General features: G+C 40.7%; 1 protein-coding gene across 2 annotated transcripts; it reads left to right on the top strand.

The window, feature by feature from the left end:
• The first annotated feature begins 101 nt into the window (after positions 1-101).
• HDHD5 (haloacid dehalogenase like hydrolase domain containing 5) lies at positions 102-25,232 on the top strand. Of its 2 annotated transcripts, none has more exons than XM_027857359.1 (8): positions 102-241; positions 12,874-13,077; positions 14,916-15,028; positions 19,894-19,987; positions 20,820-20,853; positions 21,226-21,400; positions 23,975-24,163; positions 24,362-25,232. In XM_027857359.1, the coding sequence occupies exons 1-8, from the start codon at positions 113-115 to the stop codon at positions 24,672-24,674; spliced, it is 1,251 nt and encodes a 416-aa protein (XP_027713160.1). In that variant the 5' UTR covers positions 102-112; the 3' UTR covers positions 24,675-25,232. The 2 variants fall into 2 exon arrangements, with proteins under 2 accessions (XP_027713160.1, XP_027713161.1); XM_027857360.1 differs by having other exon boundaries at positions 160-241; positions 12,841-13,077.
• Positions 25,233-26,197: the final 965 nt, after the last annotated feature.

Genomic DNA, 26,197 nt, shown 5'->3' with positions numbered 1-26,197 from the left:
GGGAGAGCAGGCCCCTGATTGGCTGAGCGGAGGGACGGGGGAAGGGCCCGGGGAAGGCGAGCGCCGGCCTGTTCGCTGCACGTGCTGGCGGCGGCGGCGGCTGCAGGGCCGGATGGGTTTGTACGGTTGCTTCACCGCGGTCCGAGCCGCTTCGGGTCGCTGGCTTCGGCAGCATCCCCTCTGCAGGGCATGGGGGCTGCAAGGCAGCCCTGGGAGGAGCTACGCTGGGGGCCTCCCCCAGGTGAGAGCGCGCCGGGGCTACGGAGGGCCAGGATGGGGAGGACACTGCGGAGATGGAGGGGGCAGGGGAGGGAGGAGCCCATTTAAGCCCCGGTCCCAAGCGTGGTGGGTCGGGCTTATCTGCAGCTCCTGAAGCCCTCCGGGCTGGAAGCCTCGGCTCGGGCCCCGCGATTTAAAGAGCCGCTGGTAGCGGCTTCCACTGCCTGGCACTGCCACGCCCTCCTTCATTCCGCCCGCCCCGGGGAAATCTGTGAAACCTCAGTAATATCCCTGCTTTCCCTGCAGGGATTTACGGACTCCTCAGGCTTCTTTCCGTCCCTTCCCCTCCAGGTGGCTTGCTTGTGGATTCCCTTTCTTTCCACCTGCTTCGGTTGTTTTTTTTTTCCCCACAATTTGCACTTTTTGTTTCGATTTTTAACATTTCTTTAAACCAAAAGTGATTGGGGAACTCGAGCTATCCCTCCGTTCCTCTTTAAACTGCCCTGCACCCTCTCCCCCTAAAAAGATGTCACGGAGGTATTCTGCTGTCCAGTGGGGTGATGCAGCAGCAGGAGAGGAGAGGGAGGTGGGTTGGCATGAGAGTTTGTAAGCCAGGGTCAAAGGACGTAGGTCGTAGACAGAAAAGGTAAGGCTTGAAATTTGTATTATTTTATGTCTAAAAACTATCCTTTAGGTATAAGCCGGTTTTTATAGTGCAGAGACCGGTAGAATGGCAGCTGGAAAGTTGGAAGGGACCCTAGAGGCTGTGTAGGCCACTCGCCTCATTTTAACAGGTGAGGAAACTGAGCCCCACGGCGAAGTGATTTGCCCAAGATCAATCGGGGAGTCGGAGGGAGAATTTCAGACTTGAAATTTTGGTCTTTTTACTCTGCTGCCTTAAAAACAAACAAACAATAACTTGATACATCTTCTTTTGACACCACTCTACAAAGTGCTTCATCCAAAACAGTCTGTTCTTGGTTAACTTTGATAGTGTGTGTGTTACTAACATTGACCGCTGTGTTTGGCTTGAGTTACGTTGCCTCTCAATATTGACTTCATTGACACTGTTGTAATTCGTATGTATAATGTTTTCTTAGTTCTGCTTTCTTCACACTTTCTTCACACTTCAATTCATACAAGTTTTTCCTAATTATTAATATTTGTCATTTCTAACAGCATAGTGATATTTTTTGCATTAATATGCAATGGTATATATAACTTTTTTGATTGACATCACAATATTGTTATGGACATAGATAGGAGTTTTCTTGTTGTCAGTAACTTTTTCAGGGAAAAATCCCAGGTAGTAGAAATCCCTGGGTTAGAGTGTATGAAAAATTTAGTGATTTTTCCCCATAGTTTCAAAGTTTTTTCCAAATCGGTTGAATCAATTCAAAATTTCACCATCAGTATATCTGTTTCCCCACACAGTTCCTGCAACAATGACTTTTCTTGTCTGTTATCATCTTTGCTAAGTTTATGGATGTAAGGAGATAACCTAAAGTTATTTTAATTTGTATTTCTCTTATCATTTGTGATATTGAACTTTTTTGTCTTGTTATTGATAATTTGTTTTTGTTAAATCATTCATATCACTTGACTATTTGTCTATTAAAGAATGGCTTTTAATCTTATAGTTGTGTCAGTTTTCTATAAATTTTGAATATCAGACCTATGATCAGATGCTTAATGTAAAGATTTTTTTTTTTTAGGCAATTGGGGTTAAGTGACTTGCCCAGGGTCACACAGCTAAAGTGTCAAGTGTTTGGTCTCAGGCAGTGTTTGAACTCAGGTCCTCCTGACTTCAGGGCCAGTGCTCTATCCACTGCGCCACCTAGCTGCCCCCAAAGATTTTCTCACACTGTGTCTTCCTGGGATTCTACACTTGTAATATTTGTGCAAAAGCTTTTAGATTTTATATTTTCTCTCTCCTACTCAATGTGTTATTCTTTTTTTTTTCCCTTTTTAGGCAATTGGGGTTAAGTGATTTACCCTTTTCTCAATTCTCATTCTTCTTGAGTTTGTTGCAACAGTTGACACAGTTGACCACCCTATCCTTCTGGTGCTCTTCCTTCTCTGTTTTTTCATGATATTGTTCTCCCTTTAGTCTCCTACCTGTCTCACCTTTTCAGCCTCCTTTGCTGTTTTATCATTCATATCACACTCCATAACTGGACATTCCCCACGGCTCTGTTTTGGAACCTCTTTTATTATTTTTCTGCACTTTCATAAGCTCCTTGTAAATCACTTTTAAATATACGTCTTATATACATATTGTAGTTTTTTTTTAGAGCTCTAGTTGTTGAACTTTAACTGCTTGTTGGATAGTTCAAACTACTTGTGCCAAGGGCATCTCAACTTCATCATGTCCAAAACTGAACTCATTTTTTCCCCAAACCCACTCTTTTCCAGTCTTTATTTTATGGAACATACTGTCATCTAATCACTGAAGTTCTCAAACATCACCTTTGTCTTTGAATCCTTACTCTCATTCTGATCTTATTTGCTCAATTGACAAATTTTCTTCCTGTTGTCACAATGTCTCTCACATCTTTCCCCTTCTCTGTTTTCATATGATCACCACTCTACAGCAGAACCTGATCCCATTTTGCCTGGACTGTTGTTGTTCAGTTGTTTCAGTCATGAGCAACTCTTCATGACCCTGCATTTGGTGTTTTCTTGGCAGTGATACCAGAGTGGTTTGCCATTTCCTTCTGGAGCTCCTTTTGCAAATGAGGAAACTCAGGCAAACAAGGTTAAGTGACTTGCACAAGGTTACATAGCTAGTAGGTATCTGAGGCTGGATTTGAACTCATGAAGATGAGTCTTCTTGACTCCAGGCTGAGTGCTCTATGCCTAGTACTACTTAGCTGTCCCTTGCCTGGACTAACAACCTCTTAATTTGTCTCGTCTGTCTTCTTTCCAATTCATCCTAAAGCAATAGATAGGACAACCTCACTTCCCTACTCAGTAACCTCTAATAGATTCCTGTTGTAAACTACTCTGACTTTTAAATCCCAGACTCAGCCTACCTTCCCAACTTTTTACACTATTCCCCTTTTTCTTGTCTATAGTCCAGCAAAACTGGCTTTTTTGATGCTCCTCATACATGACACTACCATCTCTTGTGTCCATATGCTTGGGGTGCAGTCCTTATATACCTCAACCTTTTAGAATCCTTTGTTTCCTTCAAAACTCAGCCCGAGGACCACCTTCTATAACATAAAGCCTTTCCTCATATTACTTCAGATCCCAATGTTTTTCCCTATTCAATTTGCTTTATACTTATTTGCATATATTTTGTATGTGCTTAGTTTTGTACACAGTATCCTCTAATAGAATTTAAGTGATACATTTTTAAAAGGTTTATTAATTGAAAAAAATGAGAAACTATTAAAAAGAAGAAAGAGAAGAAGGGAATTAGAGCTTTGGAGAAGGAAGCAGTTTTTTGTTTTCCTCTAAAATGATGATATATGAATTCACAGATGCTATAAGTTTTGAGAAGTTATTTGATGAGTCGGAGGAAAAAAGATACAAGTGGTAGGAGTTGACTTCTTGCTGAGAGGTGCTGAGGCAATCGTTGTTTGACATGACATTAAAAATATAGACATCTGCCGTCTTCCATGGGTGTGTTTTGAGAATGTGATGGAGAACCTCCCAGGACTTGTCAAATTTGATAATTACTACTCACTCTTGGTGGTGACAACTTACAATGCCAGAAACAATCTTGATAGTGTTTATAAGGATTATGAAGTCTTAGGCAAGAAACTGAAGAATTTAGGGTCATAGGTGGTGTTTTTAGTATCACCACCAATTAAAGACAGGTACTTCAGAGGAAAAAAGAGGGTTTCACCAGTGAATAGCTGCTTAAGTTATTATCTGAAAATAAAATGAGGCATTCTGCATAATGGCTTAAAACAGTAGTGTCAAACTCAAATATAAATAGAAGCTTTTTTTGACATATTGACTTAGAAAACTGCAAATTAACATTATCTCTGTTGTGTTGTAAAATGTTATTTCCCAATTACGTTTTGATCTGTTTTCTGGCTACAGCCTATGTGAGTTTGACACTTCTGTGTTACAATACAGGAAGAATCAGTTCTTGTACAAGGCTGGAATGCATTAGCAAAAATACTTAACCATCTTTATTGAGTTAAATCACCTGGTCCAGATGAACTACATCTTAGGGTATTGAAGGAACTGGTGGATGTAATGGATTAGCCACTGTGAATTATTTTTTAAAGATTATAGGGACTGAGAGAGGTGCCACAGGACTGAAGAACAGATGTTCTATTGATTTTCTGCAAATCAAAGAGAGTGTAGTCTATGTTGTGTAGGCCAATGAGCTTGACTTTGATTTTTGACAAAATTCTAGAATGGAAATGGTTACTGGATTTTTAGAAGAGGAAGTGATTATAACAAAGAATAAGCATTGACTTTGATCATGACCTAGAACAGATCACAATGGATTAACCTCATTTTTAAAAACAGGATTACTAGACTGTTGTATCAAGGGAGTTCTTTATGTATAATTTATAATTTACCCTACATTTTAGCAAAGCATTTGACTCATGTAATGCACAAGATGGGGAGATGTGGGCTTAACAATAGTACAGTTTGGATTTCAAACTTGATGAATAATGAGATGCCAAGAAGCTATTTAAAGTTATCTTGGAAGGAGGTTTCTAGTAGAATGTCTTAGGACAGTGAGATGACCTGGTATTTATTATTGCCCATGCCTTCTTCTCTCCTGAGTATCTATAGATAAGTCGTATGGCCTTTACTTTTAGGTCTTGCATTTAATAAACCAAATATAAGGACATATTGCTTTCAGCACTGACATTGACTATCTCTTCTCACTTTTCTTCAAAGCCTTAGAAATGCATTGCCAACTACACACTTCATATCTCTACCTCGATTTCTTATCAGTATTTCAAACAGGATGGAATAGAACTCATCATCTTTTTCCAATACTCCATACACTTCATCTTCCTAAAAGAGGGAGTTAAACTTGTTAGCTTCTAAAGTTAACTTCTGGCTCTAGTTCTAAATCTTGTGAAACTCAGAAGAAAAAAAAAATCAAATATATTATTGCCACAAATGCCAACTCCAGTTAGGAAGACAAACTTAACAGTGGGTCTCTTCAGAGTGAAGACATGTCAAAGAAACTGGTGAAGATATACTACTACAAATAAATTAACCTACAGCAGGAACAATGAATAGGAATTTTCTGAATAATGAAAATGAACATTGGTAGAATCTGTTAGCTGAATGCAAAAAACTCTTTTCCTTAAGGTTGCAAATCACAATTTTTAGCCCTCACTGATTCAAGACCAGTTCATTATATTGTAGGAAGCCTATTGCTAAAAACTATGCAGGGGGAAAAAAAGCAGAATTTTCTTTTCACGTGGGAGGGTGGAGAGAATAGGTAGAATTAGAAGAAGGGATTTGGAATTGAGGCAGGGTAGAGAATAAGTAAATTATGTGAAGCAGCAGCATGTCACGAAAAGAGTTTTGGACTGGGAGTCAGGAGACTGAATTCCAGTTCTTCTTCTGCCACTAATTTGCTGTATGACCTTAGGTGCACTTACCTCAAAACAGTTCTGTAAGATGAGTATCTAAGTAGGATTGTTCTAGTTTTTCAGAAGAGGAAACTGAGGCCAAGAGAGGTTAAGTGACTTTACTATAGCCAACAGTCAAGTAGTGAAACTGGGATTCAAATCCAAGCCTCTTTGACTCACAACATCAGAGAATTTGAGAATTGGGAGGAACTTCACTGGTCATCTATATTCACTGGTCAACCTATACCTGAATGGAATCCCCAGTTTATCATATCCCACAGGTGGCCATGCAGATTGCCAAGTGCTATCTACTGGAAGACTTTCAAGGATGGGGAGCCATCACCTCTCTTGGTAGCCTATTCTACTTCTGGACCGTTTTAATCACTAGAAATCTTCCTTGATATCAAGCTTAAATTTGCCTCTTTGCAATGTCCATCGTTTGGTTCTGTCCTCTGTGGCCAAAGAGAGCAAGTCTTATCCCTTTTCTAATGTGATGGACCTTCAGATATTTGAAACGGTGTATCATAGCCCCCCTGAGTCTTTTCTCCAAACTAAATGTTCCCAATACTTTCAACTATTCATCATATTCTGTGGACTTAAGGCTCTTCACCATCATGGTTGCCATCCATATATAGTGTGAACAGGGCACTGACTACCATCTTTATTCCTGGAAGCCATGCTTCACCTAGTGGAACCCAAGATCACATTAGCTTTTTTCTGGCTTCTACATTACACTGCTGACTTCTTCCTCACTCCCAGTCTTTCAGACAAACTTGAATAACCCCATGGTTATTCTCCACCATCTTTTACTTGTGAAACTGATTAAGGCTTTCCATTTATTTCTATTGAATTTCAGCTTATAACAATGCTCCACACTATCAAGATATTTTTGGATCCTGACTTTTATCCAGGGTGTTAACTGCTTAGTATCATCTGTATATTTTTGATGAGCTTATGAACAATGCATTTATACAAGTCCTTGATAAAAGCATTCATCAGCATCGGACCAAGTACATAACCTGGGATACTCCACTTGAAGATCCCCTGCCATGTTGACATTGAACCATTGACTACTACTTTTTTGGATCTGACTATTCCAGGTAGTTCTGAATCCTTCCAGTTGTATCCAGTCTTCTGCATTTCTCCGTCTTCTTCACAGGAATAGTATTAGATATTCAATTTAAATCTTTGTTAAAATCTATGTAAACGCTGTCTTCATCATTCCCTTCATGTACTAGTTAGTAACCCTGTTAAAAAATTAAATATCTAACATTAAGAATTGCTGCTATGCCCAAAGGGGCTGGGATACTGCACACAAATGCCTTTTCCAATGAGGGGCTCCTCTGCTTTTGACTTATAAATGTGACCTGGAGTGACTGGATTCAGGCTTGAGGGAGCCTGGAAGAGGATTTTGTTTTGTTTTTTCAACCTTTTTTTTGTGTCATGCTGCTGTTTGTCCTTTCTTGAAGACGACCATGACATTGGGGAGGTAATGCCATGACTTGCAAATGAATTGGATTTAAGTGAGGGAGAGCTGTGCAAAGTCACCAGCTTCACTTTTTCCTCAGGAGCCAGTGGCCAGGTATGGATCAGGACAACTGGAGATGGCTTAGGATGCAGTAGGGGACCTTGGCCTTTTTTTTTTTTTTTTTTTAAAGGCAATTGGGGTTAAGTGACTTGCCCAGGGTCACACAGCTAGTAAGTGTCAAGTGTTTGGTCCAAGGCTAGGATCTGAACTCAGGTCCTCCTGACTTCAGGGCTGGTGTTCTATCCACAACCTTGGCCTTTTCAAGCTAAGGTCTTTAACAGGTCTCAGTTTGGCTGAGGCAGCACCTATTCAGTGATTAGGCTTAATGAGAAATGGCAGTTTGGTTAAAAACCCATAAGCACCTTCTTGGAATTAAAAAAGTGCATAAGAATACAAAGGAAGGGGCAGCTAGGTGGTGCAGGGGATAGAACACCAGCCCTAGAGTCAGGAGGACCTGAATTCAAATGTGACCTCGGACATTTGGCACTTACTAGCTGTGTGACCCTGGGCAAGTCACTTGACCCTTAATTGCCTTGCCAAAAAAACCCAAAAATTAAAAGGAAGCCAATTATCTTCAACTACAGTTATTAAAAAATGTTTAAAAACAAGTTCATGGACCTCAGGTTAAATTACCCTGACCTCGTACTTTTCTAATACTATTTGGCTTGTTACATTGGCCCCAGGGAAAATTGACAACTAAATTGTTGAGTCATGTGTCTTCCCAGGGGATAGAGGAAGGGAAAATAAAAAGGTAAAGCATATATAATGTAAATCAGATATAGGATAGATATTTATTTCCTAGATACATAAGAAATACTAAAAAACACACGATTACCAGCAGTCATTGACAGAAACATGTTTGAGCTAGTGGTAGTACTGTTATACTCTGCCAGGAAGTTGATGCTCAAGACCATCTAAATGTGAAGCAGTGTCTTGGACTGCCAATTAGGCATTTTACGTTTTGTTACAGCTCTTCACTTGTTGCCATTAAAGTCCGTATCTTCTAGCAAGTTAGGCCAGTGAGTGAGCACCTCCTGTAAGTGGAGTCTTTCCAAGGCAAGACATCTTGAACTCGTAAGGTAACCTCAAAGCCTGGACACATCCGTCTTGAGAATGATGTTAGATCACCTACTTAGGAAAGGAAATACAAAGTAAAAAAGGCAGTCAGGGACCCATGAGTAAACTTGTTCAGTGAAATCCTCTTGCTCTAGCTGCCATGCAGAAGGAGCCACCTATGGGCAAGACCCCCCTACTCCTTTGTGCAGAGTATAGTGTAAGAAAGAGCTACTCTAAGGTAGTTATCATGAGAGAGTCAAAAGAAGAGTTTACTTGAAGCTGTCTCTTCTTTTTAATTGATGCTTCATCCCACTCTTCTGCAACTGTCACAGGGTAGGGGTGGGACCAAGGAATTACCGAGAGTTTGGTGACAGAGTTTACAGAAATAAGTAATATGAGATAAAGCTGGAATGGGAGGGTGATATCAGACTATTAAAGGCCTTGAACACTGGTCAAAGATTGTTGAGTGATGTGACCTTATCTGTGTATAATGATTAGTCTGGCAATAGTATAAACTATAAAGGAAGGAAGTAGCATATCATTTTTTGGCTGTGTGCCACTGGAGTCCCAGAAGGAAGGATTGGGAAATGAGCATTCAAAAACGGGACCTACTTGCTTGGAAGATCTTCTGGCCTCCTTTTCTTGTAATTCTCAAAGCCAGGTTCACAAAGACATCACCAAACTGGTGAACTCTGGGAGAGAGTCTGTTTGGCCATTTCTGGAGTTGAATGTGTCTTCTGCAGTGCTCTCCAGGCAAAAGGGCTTCTTAGAAGCAAAGGCACAGAGGGAGAGAGTTCCAGGCAGGAGGGACATACTGCTTTCAGAGAATGGCTAGTAAGACAATTTAGTTTGAATACATGAAAGAGGAGTTAAATAAGGCTGGAAATGTGATTGGAACTAGATTGTACAGGGCTTTAAAAATACAAGACAGAAGAGTTTAAACTTTAAGGTACTGGAGGTTTTTGAGCAGGAGAATGACAAGATCAGACTTGCGAATTAGGAAGATTTTCTTGACAACTTTGTGGAGACTGGATTGGAGCAGGGAGAAGCTGTTGTAATAGTCTCAGAAATGAGAGGCTGCGGCCTCAGACACTTGACACTTACTAGCTGTGTGACCCCAGGCAAGTTTAACCCCTATTGCCTTACTAAAAAGCAAAAAAAAAGAAAAAGAAAAAAAGAAAGAAATGAGAGGCTGAAGGGACAGCTGGGTGACACAGTGGATAGAGCTCTGGCCTTGGACTCAGGAGGAGTTCAAATCTGGCCTAAGACACTGGACACTTACTAGCTGTGTGACCCTGGGCAAGTCACTTACCCCTGAGTGCCTCACCAAAAAAACAAACAAAAATAAGAAATGAGAGGATGAACTAGGATTTGGGCATTGTGAGTGGTGAGCAGGAAATGAATATTAGAGATATTACAAAGGTAGACTCGACTGAACTTGGCATATTGATTGTATTTGGGGCTGGGGAGTGAGGGAAAAGGAGTTAGATTGACTTAGTTTAAAACATGGGTTATTTGGAAGATGATACTTTTTTTTTGTCGAGGCAATTGAGGTTAAGTGACTTGCCCAGGGTCACACAGCTAGTAAGTGTGAAGTGTCTGGTCTGAAACCAGATTTGAATTCAGGTCCTCCTGACTCCAGGGCTGGTGCTCTATCCACTGAGCCACCTAGCTGCCCCAGATGATGATACTCTTAAAAGAAATGGGGAAGTTTGCAGAAGTAGGTCTAGACAGGAAGATGATGAGTTCAATTTTGGAAGTGTTGAATTTGTGGTGCTTCTGAGTAATCCAAGTAAAGATGTCAAGAAGGTATTCAGCAGTGCAGGATTAGAGTTCAGAAGAGAGGTTAAGCCTAGATACATAGGTTTCCATTTGTATAGCCATAATAATGCTTAATGAAATAGTTGGCTATAAAAGAGTGGCTAGACAGGCAGGATCAAGAACTGAGAGAAGTATCATAGAGCATCTAAGGGAAGAGTGGTCCTCGATGTAAATACCTGCAAAGAGGTCAAGGAAGGTTGAGGACTGGGGAAAGAACCTTAATTTGTCCATTAAGTGATCGTTAATTGTTTTTGAGAAAGAGTTTCCTCAGGAGCGGTAGACTCGAGGGATTGAGAAGTGAGTGATTAGTGAGTAAGTGAAAACAGTGGATTTAGATGACTTTCTAGAAATTGTGCAGTAAAGCTGAAGCAGAGCTAGAATACTTGAGTGGATGTTGGGATTGAGTGAATAGTAAAGGATGGGAGGAGACCTGAGTATATTTGTAGTTAGTGGAGAAGGGATCAGTAGATAGGAGGGGAGGAGAAGTGATTGATGGGGTAACTTCCTAGAGGAGTTGGGAAGAAATAGGGTCAGAGGCACAAGAGGACACAGTTAGCTTTTTTATAGAGAAAGATGGCTTCTTATTCAGTGATTAGTGCAAAGGAGAAGACAGATACAAAAGGGTTTTAGATGTGGAGTAAGAGATGAAGAAATTTACAAGGTATAACCTCAATTTTCTCAGTGAAGGAGGCATTGCCTCCTGAGTAAATTCTTTCTACCATATTGAACCACCTTTCTATAGAACAGTGGTTCTTAACCTGGGAGTCTGTGAACTTTTTAAAAAAAAATTTTGATAACTGTATTTCAATATATTTGGTTTCCTTTGTACTCCTAAGTATTTTTTAAGCATTTAAAAACTTTATTTTGAGAAGGGCTTCACCAGACTTCTAAAAGGGATCATGATGCAGAAAAAAAACAAGAATTCCTACTCTAAAGAGAGTTGTTCTAGAACTGTTCACGTCTTGGAATTTATTTAATGGGACAGTCATATGGTTAGATCTGTGATTAAGGTGAGTTACTTTGGCAGATATATAGAGGAAAAGTTGGAGTAGAGAAACACTTGAGATAGGTAGATGAATTGAAGGTTATTGTAATAGTCTAGTATTTTTTATGTGTGTATGTATATGTGTATATTTATTATATATATAATTACTTATGTCCATGTTATTTCCCTAGATAGACTGTAAGCTCTTTGAAAATAGGGTTGTTTAATTTTTTTCCCCTCATATCCCCAGTGCCTAGCATGTAGTAGGCATTTTAATAGATGCTTTTTGGTTGGTTGAGGAGGGGTAGAAATGAGAAGAGACTAGCACAGCTGCCTGATTAAAAAAAAAAATCATACAGAAGTAAAAGGCTTGGTTCACAGTGGTTAAGGTCTGGTTGTGGTTAGCAAGATGAATTTATAGTAGAATGATCTGGCAACTTTGTGTGATTTTGTACTCAGCAGGTTTGGAGTGGGAACAGAAAATAACTGAGTGGGGAAGGGTTGATCAGGGATGCAGAGTGGTAAAAATAAGATTAGCAGTTGAATAGGGGGGCAGGGCATTCAAGGGAGGAGGACAGTTGAGCTTGGTATATATGGAGTCCGTTGTGAAGGGACAAAGCTGAGGCCCAATCAAAGGATTGGAGGAGGTGTGCTGGACCCAACTCGTAGTCTTGAGAGCCGGTGGATTACTTACCCCTCAGAAATCAACACATGCTACAATTCAAGGCTTGATTTATCATTTTGTTGATTGTCTAGACTTAAGAAAGTTATAGAGAAAATGTTAATGATGGAGATTAAATTTAAAAGTATATAATGTGTACTTTTTTCCCTTCGGGAGAGCCAATTATTGAACATATTTGTTTGCCAGCACACTTCTTGAATGGAGGTCATGGTGAGGTTGTGATGGTGAGAATGATTTGGGAGAGATGAATTATGATCAGACAAGGGAATTTCAGGGTTCAAAATTTTGGAAGTAGAATAGCTTCAGGTGATACTGAGATTTAAGGTGTAACTATCTTCCTGGGGATCTGAGAAAAAGAAGAGAAGAAGATCATAAAGAGTTTGTGGAGATGAGCCGGGAGACCAGGATATTTTAGGGGATAGACATCAGTATGTATATCGAAGTCTCCAAATATGAGAGCAGGAAGACCAAGAATGGAAGATGTTCACTAAAATTGCTACCAGGCTCTGGACTAGGTAAATAGATGGGTGGAAGGAAACTCAGAAAAGGAGATGTTGTTAAAAGAATCTTTATAAATTTCATTTTCTGTTTCAGTAATTTAAAATCTAGTAGAGTAGAACCTTGTTGTTATTTTTCCTTGGTTGCCATGAACTCTTTAAAGGTCTGCTCTGTAAATTAAGGATGCTATATGAACGTGATATAGTGGATAGAAAATTAAACTTAGAACACCTGGGCCCTGGCTCTGCCGCTTTTTTTTATACTAGCTGTGTGAACATAAATAAATCACTTAAAAATTTGGTGCCTCAGTTTCCTTATCTGTCAAATGGGAATAATAATACTTATATGCCTCAGGTTTATTATGAGGAAAGCACTTTGTATGCCATAAAGCACTATGAAAATCTCAGCTGTTATTATCATGTTGAGCCTCTTTCTCTTGTAACTTGAATTTTCTTTTCCTTTCTTCCCTCACATCCCCTTGATGCAGTGATAATTCCCCTCTCCTACCCTCTCTGTGCAGACCCCTCCAACCTTTGGGTTCCTCTTCGACATTGATGGGGTGCTTGTCCGTGGTCACAGAGCAATCCCTGCTGCCTTGGAAGCCGCCCGAAAGCTGGTTGACTCGAATGGGCGTCTCCGAATGCCGGTTGTCTTTGTCACTAATGCCGGAAACTGTGCACCACAAGTGAAAGCTCAGGAGCTGTCGGACTTCCTGGGTCTGCAGGTGAGGGAGGACTGCAGAAGGATGCAGCCCTTAGAAGCTGGGCTTTCCGGCCTTGGCAAAGGCGTTACCCACAGTTCGACTGCTCAGCCTTCCTCCGTCTTTTGGTAACCTCTTACTTGGGGGTTTTCTAAGAGTTTCACCTTTTGTGTCAAAGCCCCTTTTCAGGCCACCCCAGAGTGCCTCATTTTCCTTGAGTTCCTTGCACTCTTCAATGCATTCAGCAAGCCCTTCCAAGGCAAGGACTATGTATATTCACGTTTCTAGTACAAATTAGAAAGTTACAAAATGACTAATTTGTTGGAAAAATGTACCAGAATGCCTAACCTTTTTGAGTATTTCTTTAGTCACCTTGGAAAGCAATGCATTTGTTCCAGTGTTAGTGTCCTGTTGAGAACATTTGTGGAATGCTCTTGAATTGCCTTTAGAACCTGCAGCACTTTCTTCTGAATATCCTCAGTGGTGACAAATCCTTTGAGGTTGAATTTAATTTTTAATTTAAAAAAATTTTTTTTTTTGGGCGTCACATGTTTGGTCTGAGGTTGGATTTGAACGCAGGTCCTCCTGACTTCAGGACCGATGCTCTATCCACTTCGCCACCTAGCTGCCCCCTTGAATTTGATTTTTAGAAACAGCTAAAAATCATTAGGAATCAGTTCTGGTGAATAAGCTGGGTAAAGTTAATAGTATCATAGGATTTAGATCTGGCAGGGACCTTAGAGACCAACTAGTGCAGTTCCCTCATTTTACAGATGAATAAATTGAGTCTCAGAGAGTTTAAGTGACTTGGTAAGCATTACACAGGAAGTATTGATGAGATCAGGCATTCCTACCCAGGCCTTTTGACTCCAAGTTCAGTGTTCTATCCATCATATTGTTTTTGTTTTTCTTTCTTTTTTTCTTTTTTAAGACTGATCTTTGTGTAGCTTGGAAACAGATCCTAAATGACATTCCAGAAAGGTTTAGAGAGTCAATATGACTGCTTTGAATGATAATATTGACCTAGCTGCAGAAGCAATATAATGTAGTCAGAGGACCTGGGTTCAAATCCCAGCTCTGCCAATTATTAGATGTCTCTGTGTGTGTGTGTGTCTGTCTGTGTGTCTGTGTGTCTGTGTCTGTCTGTTTGTCTTTGTGTGTCTCCTTGGACAAGTCACTTAATTTCTCTGAGTTTCTGTTTCTTCATTTGCAAAAGGAGTAGGTCAGACTAAATGATCTGTAAGGTATCTATCTCCCAACTCAAAATCTATAATCCTTATGATTTTTTCCAGCTTTCTATATACATATATATATATATAATCCTTTTTTATGTCATAGTAAAACCTGGTTTTATTACTTTATAGTTATACCAAATAAGTTCATAAGAGCTCTCTTGAAGATGATGAATCTTTTGTGAATCTAGGGGTTAAAGAATTAATCTTCCAGTGTGGAATTTTGGGGAAAAAAAGAAAATAAAGGCAAATTTCCTTGAAAATTAAGTGCATACATACAGCTGTGATTTTGAAATGGGGTTATTAAGAAATCCCTGGGTCTCTTAGGCAGAGGGACTGTTTGGGTAAAAAAAAAAAATCAAAGTATTAACCTGAGGTTGGTTTCTTATTTATTTTGTTTTGTGCAAGAAACAAATTGCAAAGTTTTTGCCTCAACCTTGCAAATGGCTTAAGTAGGGTGTCAGGTGCCAAGTTAGACTTTTGCTGGGCTATTTTATTGATTTTTTTTAGTGTATTAGAGGAGATAAAGCTTACAAGACTGTATTTACTCCCTTGCTTCCATATGTTCCATATTTACTCTGTCTCTTATTACCCTTATTTACCCTTTCCCCCAATCCTATCTCTCTACAGGTTGAACCAGAACAAGTAATACTTTCCAGTAGCCCCTTGAAGTTCTTCTCGAAGTTCCATAAGAAGCGAATGCTGGTATCAGGGCAGGGGCCTGTGGTGGAACATGCCTGGAAGTATCCTTCTGGTGTTCTTTGGGGTTGGAAATGAGTATTAGAGCCTCTGAACAAAGACTAAATGAGGATGTCTAATTGGAGATTAGAAAGATGCCAGTGTGAAATCAGCAGATCAATGGAATGTAGTCTTAGCCACGAAAGAGTGGCAGGCAAGACAGTAAGGAGTAGAAAGTTGAGCTTTCTCTGCCCTTGATGATCAACTTTCTAGCCTTCTTCTACGGGCCGTCTCAGCTTCAAGGAGTCAGTTGGTTCTGCGGGAAAGAATACATGAAGTGCTGTCCTTATATAACTCTAATTAGATAACCAAAACATATTCATAAAACTGAGATTTATACAAATTAGTAGATGATAAAAGTTAAATTCATCAGTATACAGTGTTTAACAATGTCAGATGCCCCCAGATGAGAGATTGAAAAATGATGAGGAGTATGAGGATTGAAAAAATGTCATTGAATTTGATGAAAAGTCACTGATGACTTTTTTTTTTACATCTTTTTTTTTCTTTTTTAGGCAGTTGGGATGAAGTGACTTGCCCAGGGTCACACAGCTAGTAAGTGTCAAGTGTTTGTTCTGAGGCCAGATTTGAACTCGGATCCTCCTGACTTCAGGGCCAGTGCTCTATCCACTGCGCCACCTAGCTGCCCCACTGATAACTTTTGAAAGAGCAGTTTTCATAGGTATAGTCACAAAAACTACTCAAAAGATTTGCGTCAACGGAAGGTTAAATCCACTTATTTCAGACATTATGAAGGTTTGATAGTTGTCTTCAAGTATTTGTTCTGATTGGCTCCCCCGTAGAGGGTAAGGCTAGGAGTAGTGGGTTGAAGATGCAGGGGCAGATTTTGACTTGATAAAAGGAAAACCTGCCTGTTAAGAAAAGCTTCTTAAGTTAAAAGCCACCTGGCCTGGCCTGTTCGGTGAACAGTGAATCTTGAGCACTAAAGGTCTCCAAGTGGAGTCTGGGTAATGTTTTGTTAGGGACTCTTTAGAATGGATTCCTGTTTAGGTCTGGATTATTGTCGATGGCCTTCGAGGCCCCTTTGAATTGAGATCCTTAATTCTGTGCGTCCCCTCTTCCTCCAGGTTTACCATGTTTCCCATGCCACTTTCACCGTCCTCCATGCTCCCTTCACCAACATGTATCAGAATTCACAAACTCTAAGGTGGGGAGACGTAAAGTGACGCTTTTCCTTTATTTTGTCCATATAGTTTCGGGGACATGATAATCCTGGGCCATGGGCCAGCATGAAGGTAGACTAGGAGAGGCAAAGGAGAGTATGAATTGATGCTCATAGCTTAGTGTGGTGACCGAGGAATCTGGATGAAAGGAGATCCAGCTGTAGTCTCTTGTGAACTTCGTTAGGATTTTGTTTCTGTGGCTGGTGCCAAGGTGTCGACTAGTCTGCTTTCATTTGTTGTGTGGCAGCATAAATATTTTGGCAGCACCAAGGCTGTGTGAGGCTCTGGGAGGGGCAATATCTTAAGCCATTGCCCCTCGTGAAGCTTATGTAAGAATTGGGATGGGAGGTGGCAGGTGGGATCCATGGTCCCAAACCCTGCTTGGAAGTTCTACTTTTTTGCCTTCATACACACAGTCCTCCTGGAGTAACTTCATCCTCTTTTCCTCCACTTTGGCTCCTTTCTATCTAGCTGAGTCCTGCCCATCCACCAAGGCTTAAACCACCCTCTTTGTAAAGCCTTCTCTGGTTCCCTGGACCCATGATGTTCTTTCTGTCCTCTAAGCATCAGTAATACTTAGTGGCTGTTCCATTTGGCACATATAGAATCATTATATTTAGATTAGTTAGAGACATTGGAGACCATCTAGTCCAACTCCCCCATTTTACAGATGAAGAAACTGAGGCTCATAAAGGGGAGGTGGCATACCCAAAGCAAGTAGAGGCAGGATTTGAACCCAAGTCCTCTGACATGGGCTTTGTTTGTACTCCTATGCTCCCCATATATTTTAGTTCTACAATTAGATTATGCTTTGTTGTACCCAAGTTCTCTTCCCTTCCACCATGGGGTGAAGCAGAGTGCTTTATATACAGTTGATGCTAAATGAATATTATTGATTTGGTCTTTATTAATTTTAGCCTTTACAATAATAATAAACTAACATTAATAAGCTGCTTTGTAGTTTGTAAAGCTTTTAACTACAACCCTGTAAGATCATAGGAATAAGGATTTAAAGCTCAAAAAGATTGTATATCTGCTCTCTGCTTCCATATGCTCCCCAATTATTCTCTTTCTCTCTCTTATCACGTTTACGCTTCCCTCTGATCCTCATCTATCTGCAGATTGAACCGAGTAATGTTTTCCTATATCTCCGTCCTGAGAATTATAGGTCAGCGACTTTCTGAGGTACACAGGTAATAATGGGCAAAGCTGGGATTTGAACCAAGGTCTTCTGACTCCAAGTTCTGTGTTCTTGCCATTGTACCATAGTGAGATGGGTAATACAAGTATTATTCTTGGTTTATAGATGAGGAAACTGAGACTCAGAGTTTAAGTGCTTTTCCCATAGTTTCATGACAGATGCAGGACAGATTACATGACTGAAAATTCATTATCTTTGCCTCTTAAATCCACTTCTCTTTTTAATTTATTTCCCTGTTTCTTTTGAGGGCACCACTATCCCTTCAGTCACCCAGGAATGCAGCTTTGAAGTTACCAAGACTTGCCAATTCTGCTTCTATAATCTCTCCTCAGTCTTCTCTCCTCCCCATTTGTCACCCCTTCCCCATTTCAGGCCTTTATCACCCTTCGCCTACACTGTGCAGTAACCTCCTCCTAATTAGTCTCCTTGTTTCAAGTTTCTCCCTCCATCATCCGCAGAGTTGTCAGATTGGTATTTTTAAAGCACAAATCCTCTCCGTGTCATTGCTCTGCTCAGAAAGCTTCAGTGGTTCTCTGTTGCCTCTAGGATAAAACTCTGGCTCTAAACTCTTTTTCCAGACTTATTTCACACTCCTTCTTTCCCACGCATTTCCCCTCAAGGACAGGGAGATCTAGGTTTGTCTTCCTCTGACACAATCAGGTTGTATGACCTTGATCAAATTACTTCTCAGCGATATGCAGCTCTTTAAGACTGTGAGTTTCAGAGAAGGTGCTGACTTGGACAAGTAGAGGGTGTTGCCTCACTGGGGAATTCTCTGTACCAATGAATTGCAGGTCCAGTTCCCATCCCTCACTCCTCACTTACTGTATGTTCTAGTCAAACTAACCTAATTTAGTGTTCCTTCCCCATGACATTTCTATCTCCTTGGCAAAGGCTGTCCCCTACACCCGGAATGTGCTCCTTTCTTACCTTTGCTTCTTAGAATCCCTCGATCCATTTGAGGCTCAGCTCATCCTCTACCTCTTATGCAAGGCCTTTCCCAAGCCCCTAACTTGTTAGTGTATCTTCCCTCTCCCTCCCCTCCCCATTTTCTTATTATCTTGTATTTACTTCCTATCTTTGTAGTATGAGAGCTAGTGTGGTATAGTGGATGGGGAAACTTGGCTTTAAGGCCGACTTCTGACACATACTGGCTGTGTGTCCCATGGCAAATCACTTAGCAACTCCATGTTCTAGGCTACTCTCTAAAATGAATTTCAGAGAAGGTTCCAGCCTGCGTTGGTAGAGGAGTTTCTCCACCAAGAAGTTCTCTGTACCTGTGAAATCACGGGTCCAGTACCTATTCCTTTCCCTTTATTTTGTATTAACTTACCTTTCTTTACTTTTTCTCCCCCAGGTGTATGTAAGTTTTTCGAGGGCAGGGACTTAAAAAATTTTTGTATTTGTATCTCCAGAGTCTAGCACGGTAGCCTTGGCATACAGTAGGTACTTAATATATAAATACTTTTTGAATTGAAGTTGCAGACCTACTCCAGATTCTGACTCCTGGTCCAATGTTCTTTCTCTCATACCTCACTGCCTTTCTTTCTAGGCTGATAGCATAGCAGCACATCCATGTACATCCTGCTGACTAGACCCAATCAGGACCCACTGTGTGAGGGGAGACTTCTCCTCCCTGCTGTCCTCCCTTACCAGAATCTTAATATTTTGTAGGTAGGCACTTGCTTGGGTTGTGCGTGAGGGTAGGATGAGTCTCATTGATGTGTATTATGTGAGCAGTTTCTTTGGTTCATTTTTTGGTAAGACTTTTTTCACTCTTGGGGCTGTTGTGGTAGGAAGGGATCCTTATGATTGATGTGTTTCACAGATAGTATTGGATGATAAAATGGTGTTTCCTTTAGTAGTATATCCATATTGTGGCTTTTTTTGTAACTTAAGGCTTTCTTCCACTGCTGCCCAAGCTTCCTAGTTGGGCCTGACCTCTGTGGTGTTACAAAGATATTCCAAAGATAAACCTGACTTTATATACTGTTTTAAGAGAGACAGCATGGATATAGGCCAGGCTTGGAGTCAGGAAGACCTAGGTTCAAGGTACGTTTCTGACACATACTAGTTGTTTGATCATGGGTAAGTTCTTTAACCCCTTGGTGCCCCAGGCACCTCTCTTAAGATTTTAAGTTACTGGAGTTGCTGATGGGATGGAGGACCTTTCTACTCACAGATTTCTCTGTACTGGTAAAATCTCAGCCCAGGTTCCCTCCTTCCCCCCCAAAAAATATTATTATAGATTATTTGCTCTCTTTTTCTCTGGTGATATAAATAACAGAGCTAATATAGTGTAATGGCCAAGGATTTTTGTTCATTTTGTTCACCGTTTTATGCATTTTGTTCACCATTTGTAATTTGATGAGGAGTAAATAGGTTAAGTCATTACTCCTCTTGTTCTGACTTAAATATGGCCTTTCTGATGAGGCAGCAGCAAAATCTGTGTGTCTTATTTTGCTTCCTTAATTTCATGATCCAGCTTGGGTTTCCAGAATGTAGTTACTGTTGATGAGTTGAGACAAACATTTCCTGTACTTGACATGGTTGATCTTGAACGACGGCCAAAGACTATGGTATTGAGTACAGAATTGGTCTGGAATCCATCTTCCTCTGGAACCCAGTATCCCAACATTCTCTCCTTCCCCCTTCCTTCCAACAGTATCTTCCATCCATCATTGGGGGCCATCTCTAGTCATCCTGATTTATATCTTTCCACTAGATTCAGGTGGCTTCAGAGGAGAAAGTGAGGCTGATGACTTTGCACAGGCCTCCCTCACTTAAATCCAGTTCACTTGCAAGTCATAGCATAACCTTCCTGATGCCATGGTTCTCTTCAAGAACAAAGGACAAAGGACAAACAACAATCCATCTATCATTATAACCTTACGGCCCCTTCCACTAGGATTTTTGATGGTTATCCCAGTCAACTTTTTGACCACTAAAACAGAAAAGGTATCCCCAAATATCTTTAATGAATAGAATCTGCCTGCTACACTCTCTGAGACAAATGGTGGTCTAGTCTATTCTTAAAATGCTATGGATCCCCCATAATGGGCTTTTCCAGTGTCAACTAACCCATACCTTCAGCTCCCTTCCCAAGTATCTTGCTCCAAGATAGACCCATTTCCTACAATTCTTTATTCATTAAGGGGAAATTTTTTCATGTGCTTCAAGGTGTCCCTCAGCCTTTGCTTTTAAAAACCAGATAGCCCGACTCTTATTTCTGTGGCCCTATTTCTCAAATCTATCCAGTCTCTCCTTTGTTTTTTCTTTTGTTGTTGTTATTATTGGTTGGGCTGAGATGCTCCCTTCTCAAATCCACAGTTTGAATTTTGGTGTGGTTTCAGTAAGCAGCTGAGTATGACTCAGTCACATTGACAGCTTCTGTGATTTATCTCTCAACAGCCTCCCTTGAAGACTGACTTCCCCCCCATAGAAGGTGAGTGAAGTTCTCTGAGGTGGTATGATTTTTGTGTCTCAGCCTTTTGGTTTTGTAAAACAGATGAGGAGTTTAAAATGATCTCTTGCCTTACTCCAGTGAGGACCTAACTTTTCCAAAACAATTACAGACTCTTGAGCTTAGAGGTGATATAGCCTAAGGCCTTCATTTTCCAAAAGAAGAAATAGGCCCAGAGTGGTTTCAGCAATATGCTGATTTTCCTATTAGTCATTGGCAGAACTGGAGCTGAGGAATTCTCATTTGAATGGCACTGACTCAGCCTCCATTTGGGCCTCACTCCAGCCTGCTGCAGAGAATACATGGTGAATGTCTTGCAAAACCCTTACTGTATGTGTTTTTTGTTTTTTAAAGGGGTACTCCTCCTTGGAGAGCCAGTCCGCTGGGAGACAAGTCTCCAACTTATCATAGATGTCCTTCTCAGCAATGGGAACCCTGGTACAGGGCTGGCAGTAGCTCCCTACCCCCATCTTCCTGTCCTGATCAGCAACATGGATCTCCTTTGGATGGCTGAAGCCAAGATGCCTAGGTGAAGAATCATGGTCTTTAGTCTTGGAGCCCTGACCTTGGTCTCTGGCTGTGTCCTGATCACCTATAGCCATGTTCTTCTAGGTTTTATTCTGATACTATGAGAATTTAGTTCCCAAGCTAGGAAGGGCATATATTCATCTCACAGTCTGGGAATCTTGGAGTTGGTTTCACACATCCCTTTACATTATTAGCAAATACTTAATAAATGGGCAAGACACTGTGTTAGATGCTAAGGATACAAAAAAGTAAATCTTTGCTTTAAAAGAAGTTATTAAGTAGGCTGATAGCTTAGAAACACAGCTCTAACAATACACACACACACACACACACAGAGCTTAGATATATCTAGAAGAGGAACAAGAATCTGAAAAGTATAAACATCAAAAATTCAAACAATTTCCCTTCCTCTACCTTTACCCTAATGTTATGCATAATTGAATTTGAGGTCGCAGAGTATTGGTATCTTAGAGTAATGATGGTCGGGATAGGATAGAGGTGGGACTTGTGTGATTTCATTGGTATAGGGAACTTCTTCCACTATTGCAGGTTGGCACCTTCTGTGCAGCTTGTCTTAGAGAGCTGACTAGGGCATGGAGGCATTAAGTGACTTGCTCAGGGTTACACGGCAAATATATAGTAGAGGCAGGACTGGAAGCCAGGTTTTCCTGGCTCTGAGGCCAGCCCTTTATTTGGTTTGCCAGGTGGATTTTCATAGCACAGATACTTTTAGTCTCTTTTTATTCTAAGAGGAAGGTTGGGAAGAACCAGAAGTATTCTGCTGACTCTATAAATGATAGGAATAGAGCCTAGAGTCATCAAGTGACTGTCTCAGTGTCATAGTAAGTTGTAAGGTCAAATCAGAGCCGAGACCTCCAAACTTTAGGTCAGTATTCTTTTTTCTCAAATAATGGTACATCTTACAGTGTTGTATAGACATCATCAGATTATCTTCTCAAATGAAACAGGTTTGTCTCAGTAGCAGACAATGTAATCCTTGCCTGGATTTCCCCTGTTCCTTGTCCCTTTTTCCGTAATTGATAGATAGGATGTTCTCCTTGCCCTGCCACCAATTTCCAGTAAGTCAATAGTTAAGTAACTCCAAACCTTATATACCTTACCCCCTTTCAGCCAAATAAATCTTAAGAGTAGGACCAGTGCTCTGATATTTTTGGTTTAATGACTATCAGTCAGGCATTTTCTGAGTGCTAAAGTATCTGGCATTCAAGAGGCTGGTTATTTGCCTGAAATTAGGATAAGCTCTCACTGGTTATGTGGGCTGTGGGTCAGTCACAGCAAGGTATAAGATTTATTCTGAGATACCAAGATCTGTATCACAGTTGTGAATTTTCTATACATTGTAACAAAGTTAAAAATACATCTCTTTTCATATAGCTTTATGCCAGAATACAACTTTTATTTTTAAATTTAAAAACATTTGTTTTACCTATATTTTTATTTATATCACTATAATTTCTAGTATATTCTTCCTACATCTCCTCCACAGAAAGTCATCCCTTGTAACAGAGAATTTTTTAAAGAGAGAAAAAAAAGAAAAACTTTTCTGTAAAACTAACCAGTATATCATCTGAATTTGACAGGATATGCAGAATTCCTCACCATTATCCCTTATCTCTCTAGTGAAGGGACTGCTTTCCTATGAAATGGGAGTTGTGGGAATGGTGGTGGTGACTTAAATAATTTTAATTAATTAATTAATTAATTTTTAGTTTTTGACATTCACTTCCACAAGATTTTGAGTTCCAAATTTTCTCCCCATCTCTTCCCTCCTCCCACCCCAAGTCCCTGTGTATTCTGAATACCCCTTCCCCTGATCTGCCCTCTCTTCCATCACCCTCCCCCCCCCACTTCTCTTATCCCTTTCCCCTTCTATTTTCCTGTAGAGCAGGATAGATTTCTATACCCCATTGCCTGTATATCTTATTTCCCAGTTGCATGTAAAAACAATTTTTAACATTTGTTTTTAAAACTTTGGGTTCAAAATTCTCTTCCTTCCTCCCTCCTCACCCACCCTCATTGAGAAGGTAAGCAACTCGATACAGGTCATATATGTGGAGTCATGCAGAACACTTCCATAATAACTATGTTGTGAAAAACTAACAATATTTCCCTTCATGCTGTCCCACTCCCCATTTATCCTGTTCTCTTCTTTGACCCTGTCCCTCCTCAAAAGTGTTTGCTGCTGATTACCCACTCCCCCAATCTACCCTCCCTTCTATCGTCCCCCCTCTCTTATCTCCTTTCTCCCAGTTTTCCTGTAGGATAAGCTAGATTTCCATACCCAGTTGAGTGTGTATGTTATTCCCTCCTTAAGCCAAATCCAATGAGAGTTAAGATTCATTCATTCCCTCTCACCTCCCCCCTGGTTACTTAAATATTAAAGTTACTTAAATGGATTCATGACAGTGCTTTTTAAGTTAAAGTTTCAGAAGTACCGTTGCTGCTTAACCACAGCTGGCGGAGGGACCACTGATGAGGTTGAAGTAGAAATTTCATTGAGAGGAAGGAATGGCCAGGTGTGGAAGGTGAACTAATAAGTTATCTTCTTGGTCAGGTTTGGCCACGGCACGTTTCTTCTCTGCCTGGAGAGCATCTATCGAAAAATAACAGGCAAGGAACTGAAATATGCAGCCCTGGTGGGCAAACCCAACATCACTACCTACCAGTATGCAGAGTCTCTGATCAGGAAGCAGGCAGAGGGACGGGCCTGGGGGGCCCCCATCCGCAGACTCTACGCTGTTGGGTAACACCTTGTGCCTTCTCCTTTTCCAAACCTCTGGCCTCAACCCTATCCTGTCTTCCCCCTGCCACCTTTCCCATCTCCCCCCATATACACTTAGAGCCTTTCCAGTTCTCCCCCCCCCATTCCCTTACGAGGTCCTGTGTTTTGGCTGCTTCACTTACGTTGGTTTGCTCTTCTCTTCTGGCTGCCTTTGCCCAGTGATAATCCAGTGACTGATGTATATGGTGCCAACCTGTACAACCGCTACCTGCAGAAGAATAGAAATGGTGAAGTACAGGAATGCTATGAAGTGATGGAGGAAAAGCAGGGATCACCAACAGCAGAGAGATGCTTGTCCATCCTAGTACGTAGTGGGGTATACAATCCTTCCCTGAGACAAGCAGAGACCCCGTTCCATGGGCACCGAGACTTCGTCTTTGACCCCAGCCTGTTAGAAGCCTCACATGTGGTGGCTGACGTACATGAGGCAGTACAGCTGGTTTTCTGCAAGGAGGGCTGGGACCACATATAGCAGCAGTGACAGGTGGGAGGATAAGAGGTATGGTGAAGGGGAGGGAAGAAACCTGTTGAGGGATTGGTGAATATTGATTGCTGGGGAGCCCATGCAGGATAACCAGCACGTCATAAGGAATTCTCAGGGTCCACTTACCCAAACCCCCTCCAGTCAGACCCCTCAGAAATAATGATGATATTAACCACAAGAGAGAGACTTTGCTTGTAGTCCTTTCTGGTACAGGCCATAGGAAAATAGGTTAGGTAGCATCTTGGGTGGAAAAGTCAGGATTTCTGACTCTGGTGTGAAATGACTGTACATTGTCATGACTGATTCCTTCACCTCTGTGCCTCTTGTTCATGACAATTTAAGTGGGATTAGATGTCTCTACAAAAGAAGGAAGTGAAAAGTGATGGTTTGTAAAGGACTTTTGCCCTCGTTGAAGGATGCTGTTGCATGTGTCTGAAGTGTAACTAACTTTATATAGTGTATTTTGAATGGTCTCCAGAGGTCCTTGCACTGATTTTTAAACATTAATAATATTGAAATGAAAATAAATTTCCATTATACTATCTAGCAAGAGGTTCTTTATCTGGATTCTGGGTGCTATAGCAAAGCTTCATTATTTGGGAGGAGGTTGTTAGTGAACTCAGGGGAAAGACTTCTTTGACATTTTCCTCCTCAGATATGGTGTTACCTAATTTTCCAAAAAAGAGGGGAATGTGTGTGCACACATGCTTGTGCATGCATACATCCACACAGCAGCCTTTATATTACTTCTGTCCTTTGCCCTCCTGCAGCGATTATTTCGAGTGATTAAACTTCTCTCTACATAGTAATGAATTATCACCATTGCTTTATGTAGTGTTTGCTTTGATCATTTATATACCCCAGATTAGGGACATTTTCAATTCATTTATTTCTAGTTATCCTGAAATAAAGAACCCTTCCCATGATAGCTGTAGCCCTAAAATATGGGTGTTTTCTCTTTTTTTGCTACCATCCACAAAAGTACAATTCCTGATTCTCTTGGCTCAGAGAGTGTCATAAGATGCAGTTTTTACCCTTGTTATTAGGTCTCCCTGAAAAGGCATAACCCTTAATTCTCTTGACCCAGAAAGTCTGATCTCTCTATTTACAATTTATCTCCAGAGCCCCAGAGTCCTTCCTTAAAGGATCATAGACCCTTAGACCTCACATATTTTCTTATAGATGGCCCTAGCCTTATATAATTCACCACCGGAATTTCTTGATCAGGTAATAGTAATTATAATAATAATAATAATAATAATAATAATAATAATATTTGTATGGTGCTTTATACTTTTCAAAACATATTAACGTGATATCTTGTTGGAATTCCATACCAACCCTACAAAGTAGTAACTGATAATACTAGTTTCATTTTTGTAGATGAAGAAACTCATGAGACAGGTAAATGACTTGATCACGATCCCACTGTGGTAGAATTGGAGCTAGATTAAGAGTTCTCTTTCCTCCCTCTGTGGACAGCTTTCTGTTCTAGAGTAAAAACTATCAGC

The sequence above is a fragment of the Vombatus ursinus genome, unplaced genomic scaffold (assembly GCF_900497805.2).
Source record: "Vombatus ursinus unplaced genomic scaffold, bare-nosed wombat genome assembly UNPS02012082.1, whole genome shotgun sequence".
Taxonomy (NCBI): Eukaryota; Metazoa; Chordata; class Mammalia; order Diprotodontia; family Vombatidae; genus Vombatus; species Vombatus ursinus.
Note: the sequence above shows the minus strand (reverse complement) of the source record. Positions and strands in the feature narration are given on the sequence as shown.